This window comes from Montipora capricornis, chromosome 3 (genome assembly GCF_036669925.1).
Source record: "Montipora capricornis isolate CH-2021 chromosome 3, ASM3666992v2, whole genome shotgun sequence".
NCBI lineage: Eukaryota > Metazoa > Cnidaria > Anthozoa > Scleractinia > Acroporidae > Montipora > Montipora capricornis.
Window position 1 is genome coordinate 59,739,980 of NC_090885.1, and position 17,500 is coordinate 59,757,479.

The following is a 17,500-nucleotide window of genomic DNA, read 5'->3' on the forward strand; positions in this document are numbered from 1 at the left end:
GATATAACCCAAGATCAAGGTCATGTTGTAAACAGCAGTTTTTTCCCCCTTGCAGTGGTCTTATTAACGTACTCTTCGTGATATTTATCACCTGCTACTAGGTTGAGGTAATTCACATCCTTTTCGAAAGTCTGGAGGAACCTGCTTTTATCAAAGCTCTGAGGCTGGTGATGGACTGGAAACTAGTCTTCCATTTCCTCGGTCGGCGCATGCGTTACAAAGACGCTTTTGGATATGCTTCGCACGTCTTGATACGTAAGAACACGATGCTTATGAATGCCGACTGTTACATCGATACGGGATTTGAACATTTGGATGAAACTATTTTAGGCAACAAAACAATGTATGCATTGACAAGACATGAAACTGCGGAAAACGTAAAACGTTGTGGTGTGACTGATTTTTGCGGCCCGAGAGCAAAATACGTTGGCTCCCATGATGCCTTTCTTTTTAGGCTCCTTGCCCCACTCTCTCGGGAATTCCTGGATAAGGTGGACTATTTCACTAACATGGATGGAATTGAGCAAGTTCTAATGTTTAACTTGAGAAAGTATGAGCGGTTCAAGATTAAAAATCCCTGTCGAATTTTGCGCATTGTTCATCAGCACTGTGGTGACCTTAGAAAATACTCTGAAAGAACTATTCAAGGTGTCAGAGTTGATCATTATTTGAAAATTTCAAAACATCATAAAGCGCCATTTTCTGGACTTTGATTTGCATTTTCCTTTTCTTATACTTTACTCGGTAGTCTGAGGTGGCAAAAGATAATGCGGCAGACATCTTGACTGTACTGTAAAAGCATCTATCTCCAATTAAATTGTTTATTACGCGTTGCAGATATCGAATTTCAAAAAAGTTGGCACACGATAGAACTATTCCGCCTTCATCAGTTTAATGGTGAGTGGTTACACAGCAGCAGTCGTACGTACTCTGACTGCTGCTGTGTGACCACCCACCAAACTTCCTTTTCAAGGAAAATATTCATAGGCGCTTTTAGTAAAGTTTTGAATTAACAAATCTTCACACAATAGTTTCGACTAGTAGCATTGCGGTTTAGGAAAAATACTAGGAAACAACAATCAAGGAATGGATAGGAAGAGGGTCAAGGTTGAGTCAAAGGCACCTCCGAATAGAAAAAGTTTCAAACACAGGCTCAGTCTCTCTTTCTGGTTCTTTCCTACACTGGTCGCGTGACTGTTGGACACAAACTCCTTCTTTGTCCGGGCTGGTGTCTCTTTTAAACTTAAAGATAAAAAACAGAGATTTTTTGAAATGTTTGCGCAAGGACCCCGTAAATTCTAACAAAGTATTGTAACAGGGTGTTTTTAAGCATCACCATAGCATTCTAGAACTACAATAAGCCTACAGCTTAGCTACAGTTAATAGCTTCAACTAACGAAAAAAATCAGTTGCTTGACTGATCACTTGTGAGAGGATTTGACGTCATAAGCGGAAATTTCTTGGTTTCTCCAAAGATCAGCAGACCAAGCTATTCAATTCATTGATTATATATCCTTGATTTTATACGGAATAGAAATTTGGGGAGACGCCTATCACAGAAAATATCTTAAATGTAGCTTTAAGTCGAATGTTGCGCTTAGATACTTTAGTTATCGACTGATTGGCAAAGATTATTTATAAGAAGCCACGTATACTTCAATGTATTTAAGTTAAGATTTGCCGGATCTCTTCTCTCCAAGGATCTCTTCGCCTTTGATGATGGCTTGGCTGAACGTCAATCTATTTCTTGGTTGTGGCTCGCCCCTTGTTAGCAGCCTTGACAGCCCTTGATAATTCAGAGGGAGAGGATGACGATGAAGGTCCTGACCCTGATGCCATTAAGGACCTATTGGAAGATGCTCTAGTCCTCCTTGGAAACGCCAACTTTAGGCTTAATGCCTGGAGGCAAAAACGCTTCTCTGAGTTCCTCACTGAAGTTGGTAAACGTACTCTGCGGGAAGGTATCCCACCAGATAAGCACCTTTTCCCGTACAAGTTCCATGCAACGATCAAGAGTGAACATGACCATAGCTCAACTAACAGCAAGCTTATCAGCACACCAGCCTCGAAACACTTCTCTAAAGGACCATACAGGAGGGAGCAGCCCTTTCGTGGACACTATCGCACCACTGACAACAGTCGAGTTGGAGGGAAACGGAAATGAGGATATAGCTCAAGGTCTATCCTGCAGTATCCCAAAAGGGCCAGAACAGTAGGATCCTCCCAGAAATCTGCACCCGAGACTAACTCGAGCTGACTATCCGTTCCCATGTCTCAAAATGCTTACGCCACCCACAAAGAGATCAGCAACTCGTCAGGAACCCATGACCCGGAGCCTACAACTCTACTGTGTTCGTGTAACGGCGTTTTCACAGACCGATTTATTTTTAGATTGAATTTCCCGCGAATGAGACTCCCACAGGAGCCCGATGACCAATTACATGAAATTAAGCTGGCTTAATAGGGTCACCGAACCGGAACTGCCTTTGTTTTTTCCGGAAAAGATAGTCTAAAAATAGATCGGTCTTTAAAAATGCCGTTACATAGGCCCAGTATGGGAGCTGTAGGCTCCGGGTCATGGGTTCCTGACGAGTTTACAATTTTTTTTTCAGAATTGGAAACAAATAACATAGGACACTTGGACTTTACAAACAATTCAGGGGTACAAGATCCCCTTTTGCAGGCGCCCCAAGCAGTGGCGCATGAGAGTAACCAGAGTAAAATGCCACTCGGATGCTTACCATATGGAAAGGGTTATCACGGACTTGTTAGCAAAGGGGACCGTCCGGGAAGTCAAGCCACAGGACGACCAGTTCACTTCAACCCTGTTCTTAGTACAAAAAGAAAATGGCGATTATCGACCTATCATCAACCTTCGTGCTCTAAACCGGGTCTTGGGGAAGGAGTCCTTCAAGATGGCCGGACTGCAAGTAGTGAAATCCCTAATACAACAGGGAGACTTCATGATAATTTTAGACCTGAAAGATGCATATTACGCACTTCCAATTCATCACTCCCACAGGAAGTATCTGAGGTTCGTCTATCAGGACAGAACATACCGAGTTTCAGTGCTTTCCCTTTGATCTGTCCTCAGGTTAGGGTTAGTTTCCTTGCCAACGTCTAATCTTCCTCAGAGCTGCCCTAGATTCCACAACGATGACCCTGTCCCTCCCTCAACCAAAACTTACCTCTATTGTGGATACCTGCCATCACCTCCTTGCTCAAGGGAGTGGTTCAGTGAGGACTCTGTCCACGTTAATTGGACAAATGAGCCATGTATCACAAACAGGGATATTGGTTGCACCACTTCATCATAGAGGTCTTCAACGCCTATACCTGCAAGCAGTGTCACAACATGGACAGGCAAGGAAAATGATAATCCCCTTAACCTCCCAGGTACACAAAGACCTAGAGTGGTGGGTCTCAGAGAGCAGCTGCCGTCTAAATGGCTGTCCAATTCAGCTTCCACCCATCGATCTCACAGTTTGGAGCGATGCCTCGAAAACGGACTGGGGTGCAGCCTACCAGGGGATTTCCACCGGGGGCCATTCCATTGGAGTGTGGAAGAAGCGCAGTGGCACATCAATGTCTTGGAGCTACGAGCAGCAACATTGGCTCTGAAAGCACGTCTGCAGTCCCAAGAGGCTCAACATCCCCCGCTCAAACAAATTCACTTGAGAATAGACAACACTACAGCGGTGGCGTACATCAACAGGCGAGGGAGCACGCGCTCCCCTGCTCTACCTACACAAGCCCTAGAGTTGTGGGCAGTAGCTTGACAGCAGGAGTATCATTGACAGCTCAGCATATTCCAGGCATTCAAAATATGGCAGCAGACACAGCCTCCAGGCAGATCGAGACCAGAACTGAATGGACATTGGACAGGAAGATCTTCCAGTCCATTTGTCAGAGAATCTACACACCAGAAGTGGACCTCTTTGCATCCCGTTTAAACCACTAATTACCCAAGTATGTCTCGAGGTACCCAGATCCGGGGGCTCTGGCTGTGGATGCATTCCTCCTGTACTGGAGCAAATGGACTTGTCTAATCCATCCTCCCGCAGTCCTTCCGCCTCGGGTACTGAGGAAGACCAAAGAGTATCAAGCAACTGCCGTCCTCATAATTGCCCCGAACTGGACCGGACAGCCATGGTTTCCAGACCTCATTCAGATGCTGGTGGATAGCTCACTGCTGCTACCCCAACGCCAATCTCTGTTGTTTCTCCCATTTCAGCCAACTGCATACCATCCCCTGTGGAAGTCCCTTCATCTGACAGTTTGGCCACTATCAGGGACCGTTACCAAGCAACAGGCTTTTCAAAGGAAGCTGTTGACATCTTGTTGGCCTCGTGGGGAACGGCCACTCAGAAGCGGTACTCAGGCCCCTGGAGGGCATGGGTACCCTGGTGTTCTCAACGGGGTTCCTGTCCCATTTCAGCTTCTGTAGCAGAGGTTCTTGCATTCCTTGCCTCCCTAGTTAAACAAGGCAATTTAGAATACAGGACTATCGCGTTTTATAGGTCAGCTATTTCTCAGGCTCATGACCCAGATGGCTCTACTCAGTTAGGAAGCCTCCCCGTTGTGGCTCGTTATATGAAAAGGATGTTTAAGATTAAAACATGGATCGTTAAGACTGCCTTGTCATTCCTAGAGTCCTTGAAACCCTTAGAAGAATTGACACTAAAGCAGCTTTATTATAAAACTGTTTTCTTTTTAGCACTGACTTCAGCAGCAAGAGCTCATGAACTGTCTGCGTTTGGGCTTGACGTATTCTCTCAGGAAAGAGGGGACATGGGAATTTTCACTCCCCACTCATGTGAAGAACTCCAGCCATGGTCACCCAGCTCGGAAGTTTCTTTTCTTGGCATTCCCAGAGAATCCCAAAATTTGTATTATTGGTTAGCTTACCGCTTATGTGGAGAGGACAAAACGATTACGGAAATCCACCCAACTATTAGTGTTATTTATTTCGCCGCACAAGGTAATTTCAAGTCAATCAGTCTCTCGGTGGCTGTCAAGAGCCTTGCGTATGGCCGGAATTGAATTGAATTACACTGGCCACTCGACGAGAGGAGCGTCTACCTCAGCCGCTGCCGTGGCAGGACTGTCTGCTAATCGTATCTTGGAAGCTGCGGACTGGGCTTTTGTGGTGACCTTTGAACGGTTCTATCACAAAGAGTCATCTGCTGGTGCCTTTGCAAGGGCTGTACTTGATGGTTAGATCTATCATTTCGCGGAATACCTCTGTGTTATTCAGGTACAGAAGGCTTTGTATTGTTGTAGGACATTAAGTTTCTTTCTAGCCTCTTTGAGAAGTCATTGTTCATTATGGTTGTGTTACTTTGCCTTATCCTATATGCGCGCAGGAGGCATTTATTGTATTGTTGGAGGACCTTTAGACCTCATCTAGCTTCATGTAGAATTATTAAATTGTTACAGTTGTTATTTGGCCTTGTCTGATTCGCTTGGGAGTATTGCTTTGGTATACTGCACCAGCATTGCGACTATCAGTCGGAGAGGGGTGAAGGAGAAATTATATTTCCCCGGAGGGTCACTTACCTGACGGGGAGATGTCGATGTCGTTCTCCGAACCCCTCGAAGACTGATATGAGCAATACTGGTCGCCAGGCCATTGGACGATATCTTTTCTTCCCCTCCCTTGTACTGCCAATCGACATGGCCTCCCACACCACAACTCAGAAGCACAGCGTATGCGCATCTTTTCTTTTATATTGTGCTATCCAGGCTGCGGCCGCGCGACATATGCACCAGTATTGCTCATATCAGTCTGCGAGGGGTTCGGAGAACCAAATCTCCCCGTCAGGTAAGTGACCCTCCGGGGAAAAGACCACCCAAATAACCGATTTTTCGACGGAAAATTCATCCCAGAGGTGAAAACTATTCACTGGACGTTTTTTAAAGGTAAATATGTTCGAGCAAAATCAAAACAAGCGAATATTTTGAGGGAAAACACAATTCTGTGAGATCGTAAGAACACGTGGTGAAGACACGCAATTTACGCTTTGAAAATAATCTTACCTTTTCAGTGATTTTAACGCTTGAAATTCCATTAAATGCATCACAATCCTTTTCTTTATCCTTTCCGAAGCCTGTAGTGTAATTGTTTGGCAAAAAAACGCTATTAAAACCGCTCGGCGATCGCTTGAAAAGTTGAAAATTTTGCCTTCACTCACAGGCAGCCCAAGCTCGGTGTACGATTTATAGAATTTGTATGGGAAAATTAACTTTAAGCTTATAAATGCTAAAATAAGCTGTAAATGTAGAATTAAAGTTCGCTTACCTCTACGTACAGTTGCCCTCGTCTTTTCTGTGCAATCGGAGGGCAAACTGTGTCCGTTTTAGCCGGGTTTGTGACTTTCGAGTTTTTACGATGTCTTTAGTTGTCATTTTCCATCATAAGCGGCAGGTACTTTTTTGCAGGTTGCAGGTTGAAATTTCATTATAAGTGGAAAACCGCTGGCACTAAAAAGAAAGGCAAAGCGATAGACTTGCCGTGACCGTTACATGAATAGCTAACCTTAGGCCTAATTAGGCCTAAAGAAAAGTTTTTAGGCCTAAGGTTAGCTATTCATGCAACAGTCACGGCAAGTCTATCGCTTTACCTTTCTTTTTAGTGCCAGCGGTTTTCCACTTATAATGAAATTTCAACCTGCAACCTGCAAAAAATACCTGCCGCCTCATAAGGAGAAGAAAGGCTGGTGACTCGCGGCGATCTTGTCCCACGAATTGCTCTCGCATCACAAAGCAATGGTCTGAATCGCCATAAAAACACCACAGCCTTAGTGGGAGGCGCGGTGGCCTCATGGTTAGTGTGCTCGACACCGGATCGAGTGGTCTGGGTTCGGGGCCTGGCCGGGGACATTGTGCTGTGCTCTTGGGCAAGACACTTTACTCTCACGGTTCTCTCTCCACCCAGGTGTATAAGGCCAAGTGTTTCAAATTGTCCAATGAGAGTGCAGAATGTAATACGATCGCCATCAAGCTATGACGGCCGTAGCCACAGATCCAGCTGAACGCATGGGAAGATTGTAGAAAGCCGAACATTATTTGGAATTTATCCGCCAAAAATCGTTGTGTGGTCCCGGAGTGGAGTTGATGTGATAGGAAATTTATCTGGCTGTGGTGTTTTTACGGCGATTCGGACCGTTGCTTTGTGATGCGAGAGCAATTTGTGGGATGAGGTCGCCTCGAGTCACCAGCCTTTCTTCTCTTTATGAGGGGAAATGACAACTAACGACATCGTAAAAATTCGAAGGACACAAACCCGGCTAAAATGGACACAGTTTGCCCTCAGATTGTACAGAAAAGACGAGGACAACTCTACGTAGAGGTAAGCGAACTTTATTTCTACATTTACAGCTTATTTTAGCATTTATAAGCTCAAAGTTAATTTTCCCATACAAATTCGATAAATCGTATACCGAGCTTAGCTTGGGCTGTCTGTGCTCCGCTCAGGGTCAAATTGCCTGAATCGCAATATCCGTTATGTAGTCGTCATGAAAGCTAGAAAGCCGAGATTTACAGGGAAACTGGGACTATTTCTCCCCAGTAAACACGCCAAATTTCAGCGCGATCGATGAAAATGGCGGCTTTCTACGAATCCTACACGAATGATTCATGAGTGTGCGATTTCCATAGAGGGCTAGGGAAAAGAGTTTTAATAATATTTCAAAATAATCCCCGGCACTCTATGGTTGGTTAAGAAAACATGATCAGCAATTGCAGATTCGTGACAATTTGTAGTTAGGGCTTTAAAATGTTCTATTTTTCTGTCACGTAATCGGCGTTTCGTTTTCCCTATGCAGAAATCATTGCAATCCCAGCAGTTTGCTCTGTACACCACTTTTGACTTGAAGGAAGGAGCTAGTTTATCTTTGTAAGGGAAAAAAGACTTGATTCTTCGGGTGTTCTGAAAAACTATTGTGACGTTGAAAATACCATAGAATTTGTTTATACAAGACCTCAGCTGTTTTGTGAGGTGTTTTCTTATCGTTCTGATAAGAACTTCTTTTTTCTTAACTGATTGTACAGGATCTTTTGGCTTATTTTGATGTTTCTCAATGACATCATTCATATGATATTTAACAGTTCCCATAGGGTAGCCATTAAGTAACAAAATCCTCTTGAAGTCATCTAGGGCAGACTGTAACAATCGGGGTGACGAACAAATTCTAATGCAGCGATAAGCCAAAGTGCGGACTAGGTTTTATTTTGTATTTAAGCGGAGTAAAAGAGTCCCACTTGGTGTAAAGACCGGTGAATGTCTTCTTTCGATAGATTGATGTTGAGAAGGAGCTGTCACGATTGCGTTTCATAAGGATAAGGAATGGAATTTCATCGTTTTGTTCAAACTCAATTGTGAATTTAATGTTGTCGTGTCTCCCATTTAGGTAACGTAAAAAACTCAAAGCATCATTTTTGTTCTTGAAAAGAGTAAAGGTATCGTCCACGTACCGGAACCAAATAGTAGGCTGATTGGTGTTCTTCATCACCCATTTTTCTTCAAAATCACACATGATGAAAATGTTCGCCAAAACAGGACCAAGTGGAGAGCCCATTGCGACGCCATCAATCTGGTCATAGTACTGAACATTAAAAACAAAATGACTCTTCTTTGTTGCAAACGAGAGTAAATTCTTTAGGACCAATCGGGGTAATCTAGGTGGATTTGCGAGGGCATACAGCTTATCAAGGCAAATTTCAATAGTCTCATCCAGTGGGACATTAGCAAATAGTGCATTACTAGAAATTCGAGTCATATTGCGTCACGAATACCGCATGTCAATCAAACGGAACAGAAAAAATGGCTGCCCGATGTTGTAAAGAAATGTATGGGATCTAAAATAAAATATCAATTTTTGGCAGTTCAAATAAATTAAATTTGATGTGCCGACCTTTCCCTGATAAATAATATGCAACTACACTACGAAGCGAAGGTTTTTTTACCATTTCGTTCATTGTTTGAGCCGTCAAATAGCGCCAAAATAACAAGGATTTACGCTGGTACTTGCCTTCTAATTTGATCAAAATACCTTGACTTACCTTGACTTCCAAGCTTTGAGCTGTGCGTGTCTTTGATGCTTCCATAAGTGCCGACCCCTCAAACGTTTCTTCAAAATACGATCTTTTTAAATACCTTAAATAAAACGTTCCACGATAAAACAGAATGCCGCCCATCAGCACCGAAAAGGACGCTGTTTCACGAACGGATGTAGCCTTCATCTGGTCGCACGAATCGAATGTCCCGCAGGATGTGAAAAAACGGGAAAAACAATCATTTTCCATAGCTTTCTTCGCACAAAAAAGCTGGCATGTTTATGTCAGCTCAGCAGCCTAGCATTTTTACACTTTCTATCGCTGTTTCAAATATCTGCAGACTTCAAAATGCGAAAAATCGCGCCAAATTACGTGTTTTTCACATCCTGAGCCCAGAGGAATACCGCTAAAAATGTCTTATGTTTTGCTCAATTTCGAAAAAGGAAGCCCTAGGCTGTAAGCTAAAAGTCACTGAATCCCCTCTGTCTTATATAAACCAGCAGCGCCGTCTAGAATCTGAAATAGCTTTGTCAATATACATGCCATATCCAATTCTGATGAAATGGCATGAGCTTGTTGGAATGAAAGACGATAGAGAAAATGAGTTTAACTACATTAACCTTCTTAATTTTCGGATTCCTGGTCGATAGTTTAAATTAAGACGTGAAGTTGCTACATGTTGCTACATGTTGTTTTCGCAATTTGACGCCAGTGAGTATGCTTCTTTGGTTTCAAGGGTAACCGCAGACACAAATCATCGCGTGAACGAAATGTCACGAATTTCTGGTAATGGAACTGACATCAAAGGAACACATGAATTCGCCGTTGTGGGTACACTGTTTGGCCCATTCTGCAAAACTGAAATTGAAAAACAGTTTGTGGAGATAGGTTGGAGGACGCTTACAAGGTAAGAGGCAAGATTGTAGTTGTAGGTGTTCGTGGAAGAAAGAATTGGACGAAAGGGACACCCAGTTTTGTGAATCTCTGGTAGACCATAAAGAACTCCATGTGTGGAACCATTGGGTAGGACCTTTTGAAAGGTGTAGTCGTCAATCATGTGATCTCTTTTTAGTTGTCGAAGGTAACAAATTAAACTTTGTTCTCTGGACTTTGTCGGGTTTTCTGTCAGTTTTTTTAATTTTGTCTCATCGGAGATCAACTGTTTCATCTTGGTCAAGTAATCATGTTTATTTACAATCACAACGCCATTTCCTTTATCCAGTTTCGTGATGATGATAGAGTCGTCTTTGCGAAGATTTTTGAGGGCTTCCCATTCTTCTTTGCTGAGTATATGTTTCTACTTAGAGAAGTCATATGAATAAATGTAGTTGTAAGAAATGTGTTTTAATTGACACTTTAACCTATCCTCGTTTTCAAGGAGTCAAGAGTGGGTCCGTGTCATTTTAAGTCGCGAAAGAGCAGTTCGAAAGTGCTTTTGACCTCATATTTGTCAACATTTTTTGGTTGTAGACGGAAACGTAAACCTCTTGCAAGAACACTTTTCTCTGTTTCCGTTAACACACGATGCGAATAATTGAAAATGATTGAGTCATTGTCCAAGTTTGAGAGCTGTGCTATTCCTTTCTTCTGTTTTAGAACATTGAACTTTTTGTCCAATTTCTTAGACAGGCGATCTTTCAATTTTGACGATGATGCCTCAATGGTAGAGCGAGTGTGGTTCAGGTCAAGAGGTGACAAGGTTCCCTGAAGTCGGCAACGTGCTGTTTCATAGGACTCCTTGTACTTGAGTCGAAGTGATTTCTTTTCGCGAAGTTCGTAATTTAACAAATCTTCCTTGAAACGGCGGCAAGCTCGTGTTTCCTGAAAATCTTGTCTGCTTAACTTGAAATCCAGAAACTTTGGATAAATGTGGAATAGTCTGCATTTCTGTAGGAAAGTAATATCGAGTGCCACTTTGTTATACCGGGAGATATCTTTTTCATATCTTCGTACCGTTTTCAACGTTTCATGGCCATACCGCTCATGGATGGTCTCATAAAAATTCTTTGACTTGGGCCATTTTAGTTTCAATAGGAATAAAACGCAAACAGCGGTTACAAACATTTGCTTGAAATGCACAACTTTTAGTCTTTTTTCCCTTACAAAGATAAACTAGCTCCTTCCTTCAGGTCAAAAGTAGTGTACAGAGCAAACTGCTGGGATTGCAATGATTTCTACATAGGGAAAACGAAACGCCGATTACGTGACAGAAAAACAAAACATTTTAAAGCCCTAACTACAAATTGTCACGAATCTGCAATTGCTTATCATGTTTTCTTAACCAGCCATAGAATTACGTGGGATCATTTTGAAATATTAGCAACTGGTCGATCAGACATGCATTGCAAAATTAAAGAGAGTTTTAATAATTAACTAATAAGGCCCGGTTCAAATAAACGTCGAACTTTTCATGAGCAGAACTTAATACCTGTTTGGGTCGACCCAAATGATTAGGTTCGACGGTTCATTCAGACGTCGAACTTAATTCGTCGTAGTTAATTTACGAGCTCTACAATAGCCAGCGGTCAGTCAGTTGTTAAATACCCAAACAAACATGACGGAGGTTCCAGAAGGTTGTGATTTGCGAGGTGATTTGCGACGAAGAGCTTTTATTTTTCGTGCCATCCGGGAGGGGAGGAAACGGAGAAAAATGCTACGAAGTTTCTTGCATGGGAGTAACAGCAGAATACCCTGCCATTTTGAAGCTGCACCTCTGAAAAGGCTGGATACGCGGATACGCAGTCGAAAGTACCACCCCTCCCCAAGTAAACTTCTAAGTAGTATGTTGTGAAGTGGATACGCGGATACGCGGATACGCAGATACGCAGTGGAAAATACCACTCCTCCCCAAGTAAACTTCTTGGTATATTGTAAAGTGGATACGCGGATACGCGGATACGCGGATACGCAGTGGAAAATACCACTCCTCCCCAAGGAAACTTCTAGGTATATTGTGAAGTGAAAACGCGGATACGCGGATACGCAGTCGAAAATACCACTCCTCCCCAAGTAAACTTCTAGGTATATTGTGAAGTGGATACTCGGATACGCGGATACGCAGTCGAAAATACCACCCCTCCCCAAGTAAACTTCTAAGTATATTGTGAAGTGGATACGCGGATACGCGGATACGCAGTCGAAAATACCACTCCTCCCTAAGTAAATTTCTAAGTATATTGTGAAGTGGATACTCGGATACGCGGATACGCAGTCGAAAGTACCACCCCTCCCCAAGTAAACTTCTAAGTAGTATGCTGTGAAGTGGATACGCGGATACGCAGTCGAAAATACCACCCCTCCCCAAGTAAACTTCTAAGTATATTGTAAAGTGGATACGCGGATACGCGGATACGCGGATACGCAGTCGAAAATACCACTCCTCCCCAAGTAAACTTCTAAGTATATTGTGAAGTGGATACGCGGATACGCGGATACGCAGTGGAAAATACCACTCCTCCCCAAGGAAACTTCTAGGTATATTGTGAAGTGAAAACGCGGATACGCGGATACGCAGTCGAAAATACCACTCCTCCCCAAGTAAACTTCTAGGTATATTGTGAAGTGGATACTCGGATACGCGGATACGCGGATACGCAGTCGAAAATACCACCCCTCCCCAAGTAAACTTCTAAGTATATTGTGAAGTGGATACGCGGATACGCGGATACGCAGTCGAAAATACCACTCCTCCCTAAGTAAATTTCTAAGTATATTGTGAAGTGGATACTCGGATACGCGGATACGCAGTCGAAAGTACCACCCCTCCCCAAGTAAACTTCTAAGTAGTATGTTGTGAAGTGGATACGCGGATACGCGGATACGCAGTGGAAAATACCACTCCTCCCCAAGGAAACTTCTAGGTATATTGTGAAGTGAAAACGCGGATACGCGGATACGCAGTCGAAAATACCACTCCTCCCCAAGTAAACTTCTAGGTATATTGTGAAGTGGATACTCGGATACGCGGATACGCGGATACGCAGTCGAAAATACCACCCCTCCCCAAGTAAACTTCTAAGTATATTGTGAAGTGGATACGCGGATACGCGGATACGCAGTCGAAAATACCACTCCTCCCTAAGTAAATTTCTAAGTATATTGTGAAGTGGATACTCGGATACGCGGATACGCAGTCGAAAGTACCACCCCTCCCCAAGTAAACTTCTAAGTAGTATGTTGTGAAGTGGATACGCGGATACGCAGTCGAAAATACCACCCCTCCCCAAGTAAACTTCTAAATATATTGTGAGAACCAAACCATAAAATTTCGCGAGAGTGCTTAGGCCTAATCACTGAATGAGCGCTTAGGCTTAATCAGTAAACGAGTGCTTTCTTCTTCACACGACCTCGTGAAAAAGTGTAGTTAACCGAACCGTAAAATGAAAGCTAAAATTCTACGAGAGTGCATAGGCCTAATCACTGAAGCGAGTGTTTACTAGGCTTAATCAGTAAACGAATGCTTTCTTCTTCACACGATCTCGTCAAAAGTGCAGTTAACCGAACCGCAAAATGAAAGCTAAAATTTTACGAGAGTGCTTAGGCCTAATCACTGAAACGAGCGCTTAGGCTTAATCAGTGAACGAGTGCTCTCTTCTTCACAGGATCTCGTGAAAAATTGTACTTAACCGAAGCGTAAAATGAAAGCTAAAATTCTACGAGAGTGCATAGGCCTAATCACTGAAGCGAGTGTTTACTAGGCTTAATCAGTAAACGAATGCTTTCTTCTTCACACGATCTCGTCAAAAGTGCAGTTAACCGAACCGCAAAATGAAAGCTAAAATTTTACGAGAGTGCTTAGGCCTAATCACTGAAACGAGCGCTTAGGCTTAATCAGTGAACGAGTGCTTTCTTCTTCACAGGATCTCGTGAAAAATTGCAGTTAACCGAAGCGTAAAATGAAAGCTAAAATTCTACGAGATTGCTTAGGCCTAATCACTGAAACGAGCACTTAGGCTTAAAATCAGTAAACGAGTGCTTTCTTCTTCACACGATCTCGTGAAAAAGTGTAGCTAACTGAAGCGTAAAATGAAAGCTAAAATTTTACGAGAGTGCTTTGGCCTAATCACTGAAACGAGCGCTTAGGCTTAATCAGTGAACGAGTGCTTTCTTCTTCACAGAATCTCGTGGAAAAGTGTAGTTAACCGAAGCGTAAAATGAAAGCTAAAATTCTACGAGATTGCTTAGGCCAAATCACTGAAACGAGCGCTTAGGCTTAATCAGTGAACGAGTGCTTTCTTCTTCACACGATCTCGTGAAAAATTGTAGTTAACCGAAGCGTAAAATGAAAGCTTAAATTCTACGAGAGTGCTTTGGCCTAATCACTGAAACGAGCGTTTAGGCTTAATCAGTAAACGAGTGGTTTCTTCTGAACACGATATCGTGAAAAAGTGTGGTTAACCGAAGCGTAAAATGAAAGCTAAAATTCTACGAGATTGCTTAGGCCAAATCACTGAAACGAGCGCTTAGGCTTAATCAGTGAACGAGTGCTTTCTTCTTCACAGGATCTCGTGAAAAATTGTAGTTAACCGAGGCGTAAAATGAAAGCTAAAATTCTACGAGAGTGCTTTGGCCTAATCACTGAAACGAGCGTTTAGGCTTAATCAGTAAAGGAGTGGTTTCATCTGAACACGATATCGTAAAAAAGTGTGGTTAACCGAAGCGTAAAATGAAAGCTAAAATTCTACGAGATTGCTTAGGCCAAATCACTGAAACGAGCGCTTAGGCTTAATCAGTGAACGAGTGCTTTCTTCTTCACACGATCTCGTGAAAAATTGTAGTTAACCGAAGCGTAAAGTAAAAGCTAAAATTCTACGAGATTGCTTAGGCCTAATCACTGAAACGAGCGCTTAGGCTTAATCAGTAAACGAGTGCTTTCTTCTTCACACGATCTCGTGAAAAAGTGTAGTTAACTGAATCGTAAAATGAAAGCTAAAATTCTACGAGATTGCTTAGGCCTAATCACTGAAACGAGCGCTTAGGCTTAATCAGTGAACGAGTGCTTTCTTGTTCACAGGATCTCGTGAAAAATTGTAGTTAACCGAAGCGTAAAATGAAAGCTAAAATTCTACGAGAGTGCTTTGGCCTAATCACTGAAACGAGCGTTTAGGCTTAATCAGAAAACGAGTGGTTTCTTCTGAACACGATGTCGTGAAAAAGTGTAGTTAACCGAAGCGTAAAATGAAAGCTAAAATTCTACGAGAGAGCTTAGGCCCCCGGCTTAGGCCTAATCACTGAAACAATACTGCGTATCCGCGTATCCAGCCTTTACAGTGGTGTAGCTTCAAAATGGCAGGGTATTCTGCAGTTAAGCCCATGCATGCGCATGTTGTCATCACAAGAAGGCAATTAATGATGAATATATGTGTTATCGGCCTCACGAAAAAGTGCAACACCAGTCAACAATCGTTCGTTTAGGAGGCTCCCGAGAAATATGTGATGGTTTAACCCAGTTTGGCGAACGTATTCCGATGAACGATTCAAGAAAACGTTTAGGATCTCACGTGCAACATTCCAGTTTATACTGCAACGAATCAGACATGTTCTAGATAGAGATACTGTGACTGAAGAGCCGATATCCCCAGAATTCAGGTTGGCCATCCCTCTGTATCGTTTATCAAGGGGAGATTACTATTATACGATAGCGGAAATGACAGGACTGGGGGTGTCAACCGTGTGTACGATCGTCAATGAAGTCACACGAGCAATTGTGGACAACTTGTGGGACGAATGTGTTGGCCAGCAACTGCCAAAGAGTGAGGAACAATTTAAGGAGAAGATAGTTGATATGGAGGAACAGTGGCAATTTTGTTGTTGTTGGGCTGCAGTTGATGGATGCCATTTACCTATCAAATGCCCGCCTGGGAATTTTTCTTGTAAGGAATACTACAACTTCAAAAACTTCTATTCAATAGTGTTTATGGCAATGGTGGACTCCAACTTTACATTTGTTTGGGGAACTTGTGGTTTTCCAGGCAATTCTCATGACGCTGTAATATTTCAATCAACAAAGCTGTACTCTGATATAAAAGAAGGCACCTTTATTCCTCAGATAAGTAAGGATGTCAATGGAGTACAAGTACCTCCAGCTGCACTTGGATATTCTGCTTTTCCTTTATCCTCTTGGCTTATGAAGCCATACACAAATGCAGTCCCAACACCAAAACAGTACAACTTTAATTACAGACTGAGTCGGGCAAGGATGGTCACTGAAGGGGCCTTTGGGCAACTCAAAGGTAGATGGCACATACTGCTGAGGAAATGTGAAAGTAGCACAAGTGAACTGAAAATAGCAGCCCTTGCATGTTTAGTACTTCACAACATTTGTATTGATCTTGGAGATACATTGCCAAGAAAATTGGACTTGACAATTGACCCGGTCACCAATCAGAGACGCAGTAGGGCGAAGGTAAGGGAACTGCTTCAAATGAGGGAATGTGAGAAGATCAAAGACACTTGCTATCAAGGTTTACTTGTTCGAGATGCTCTTGCTGAGACATTTTGGTTAGAGAAAGAAACTGGTATCATCAAGTCAGCAGACCTAAACTGTGTTTTAAGTTTATTCATCTATCATACAGTAATTCTACCAAAGTAGATGTACCGGTAACAGTGATTACACTTCATGAAACTGATTGAAGTGTGTTGAGTTATGACATGTAGGAATCACAGAGGATGTAAGATGAGGCACAAGGATTGTCAGAAAATTTGTTTCATTATATGTAAGCTATTAATTTTGATAGGTAGGAAGACTTGTTATCATGTGAAATGATATGGATGCAACTGGGTGGCAATCAAATTTCACTCCTAGCTGTCTAAACAATTGGCTGTAAGAAATAGTTCTTGATAACCCCTTCTGTATCACAACCTTCATTTTTACCTTCTCACTTTTAAAAGTGGGCAAAGAGAATTTGTAATCAGGGCCATGAATAGAAAAAGGTGAACCAAGGCACTAGCCTCGGTAGGAAGTTTAAATTTCTGTAGTTTTGTGTGGTTCCTGTTAGTTTAGGAGACTCTCTTTTATGAATAAAATAAAAAAAGAGAGAGTTTTTTTCCCTGATATTGCATCTGAGAAAAATAATCACCATAATACAAATCACCAGACTTGTCAAATGATTTTATTATGCAACTGAAGGTTATAACACACCAATACTACCAAACTTACAGTGATTACCAGCTGCAGGGAAACGTAAAGCTGTAAAAACTGACATAACGTTTCCTTTCTTGGCCCTTGGACTACAAGGCCCATCTATTTCTTAGTAATACTAATTTCAACTACACAATTTGTTTGGTCACTTTTCATTTTAACAATAATAAACATTTACATGGTTCATTTTGAAGTTTTGGTTAAGTGTTTCAATCAAAAGAACCTTTATGAGCATAGAAATTCCGCTGCTGGAAGTCAGAATTCAGTACAACATAATTTTTGTCATTCCTTTCAGAAATCCTC

The 17,500-nt window shown here is 42.4% G+C and overlaps 4 protein-coding genes and 1 long non-coding RNA gene across 6 annotated transcripts in view; 3 read left to right on the forward strand and 2 right to left on the reverse strand.

Moving 5' to 3' along the window:
- LOC138043549 (uncharacterized) overlaps positions 1–2,474 on the forward strand; it is a 15,296-nt gene extending 12,822 nt beyond the window's left edge. The window contains exon 4 of one of the 2 annotated variants that reach the window (XM_068889881.1): positions 102–2,474. In XM_068889881.1, coding sequence (XP_068745982.1) covers positions 102–713 — 612 coding nt within the window. In that variant the 3' untranslated portion in view covers positions 714–2,474. The remainder of the gene's footprint in view (positions 1–101) is intronic. The other variant, XM_068889880.1, reaches the window with a different exon arrangement.
- On the reverse strand, positions 1,107–6,408 carry LOC138043552 (uncharacterized). The gene is made up of 3 exons (XR_011131282.1): positions 6,302–6,408; positions 6,040–6,110; positions 1,107–1,242 (listed from the first exon to the last, which is right to left on the reverse strand). It is a non-coding gene; the product is annotated as an uncharacterized lncRNA (long non-coding RNA).
- A 727-nt stretch (positions 6,409–7,135) lies between these two features.
- LOC138043551 (uncharacterized) overlaps positions 7,136–17,500 on the forward strand; it is a 55,004-nt gene continuing 44,639 nt past the window's right edge. The window contains exon 1 of the mRNA XM_068889884.1: positions 7,136–7,351. The gene's annotated coding sequence lies outside the window, so the exon portion shown is untranslated. The remainder of the gene's footprint in view (positions 7,352–17,500) is intronic.
- Positions 8,193–8,780, reverse strand: LOC138040670 (uncharacterized). Its single transcript, XM_068886353.1, has one exon. It carries the CDS (start codon positions 8,778–8,780, stop codon positions 8,193–8,195), a length of 588 nt encoding a protein of 195 aa, XP_068742454.1.
- Positions 15,214–17,332, forward strand: LOC138041527 (uncharacterized). Its single transcript, XM_068887269.1, has one exon. The coding sequence runs from the start codon at positions 15,704–15,706 to the stop codon at positions 16,646–16,648; it is 945 nt and encodes a 314-aa protein (XP_068743370.1). The 5' UTR covers positions 15,214–15,703; the 3' UTR covers positions 16,649–17,332.

Excerpts from the sequence above, each read along its gene's own strand:
- LOC138041527 (XM_068887269.1), top strand. The coding sequence starts at position 15,704 with ATGACAGGACTGGGGGTGTCAACCGTGTGTACGATCGTCAATGAAGTC.
- LOC138040670 (XM_068886353.1), bottom strand. The coding sequence starts at position 8,780 with ATGACTCGAATTTCTAGTAATGCACTATTTGCTAATGTCCCACTGGAT.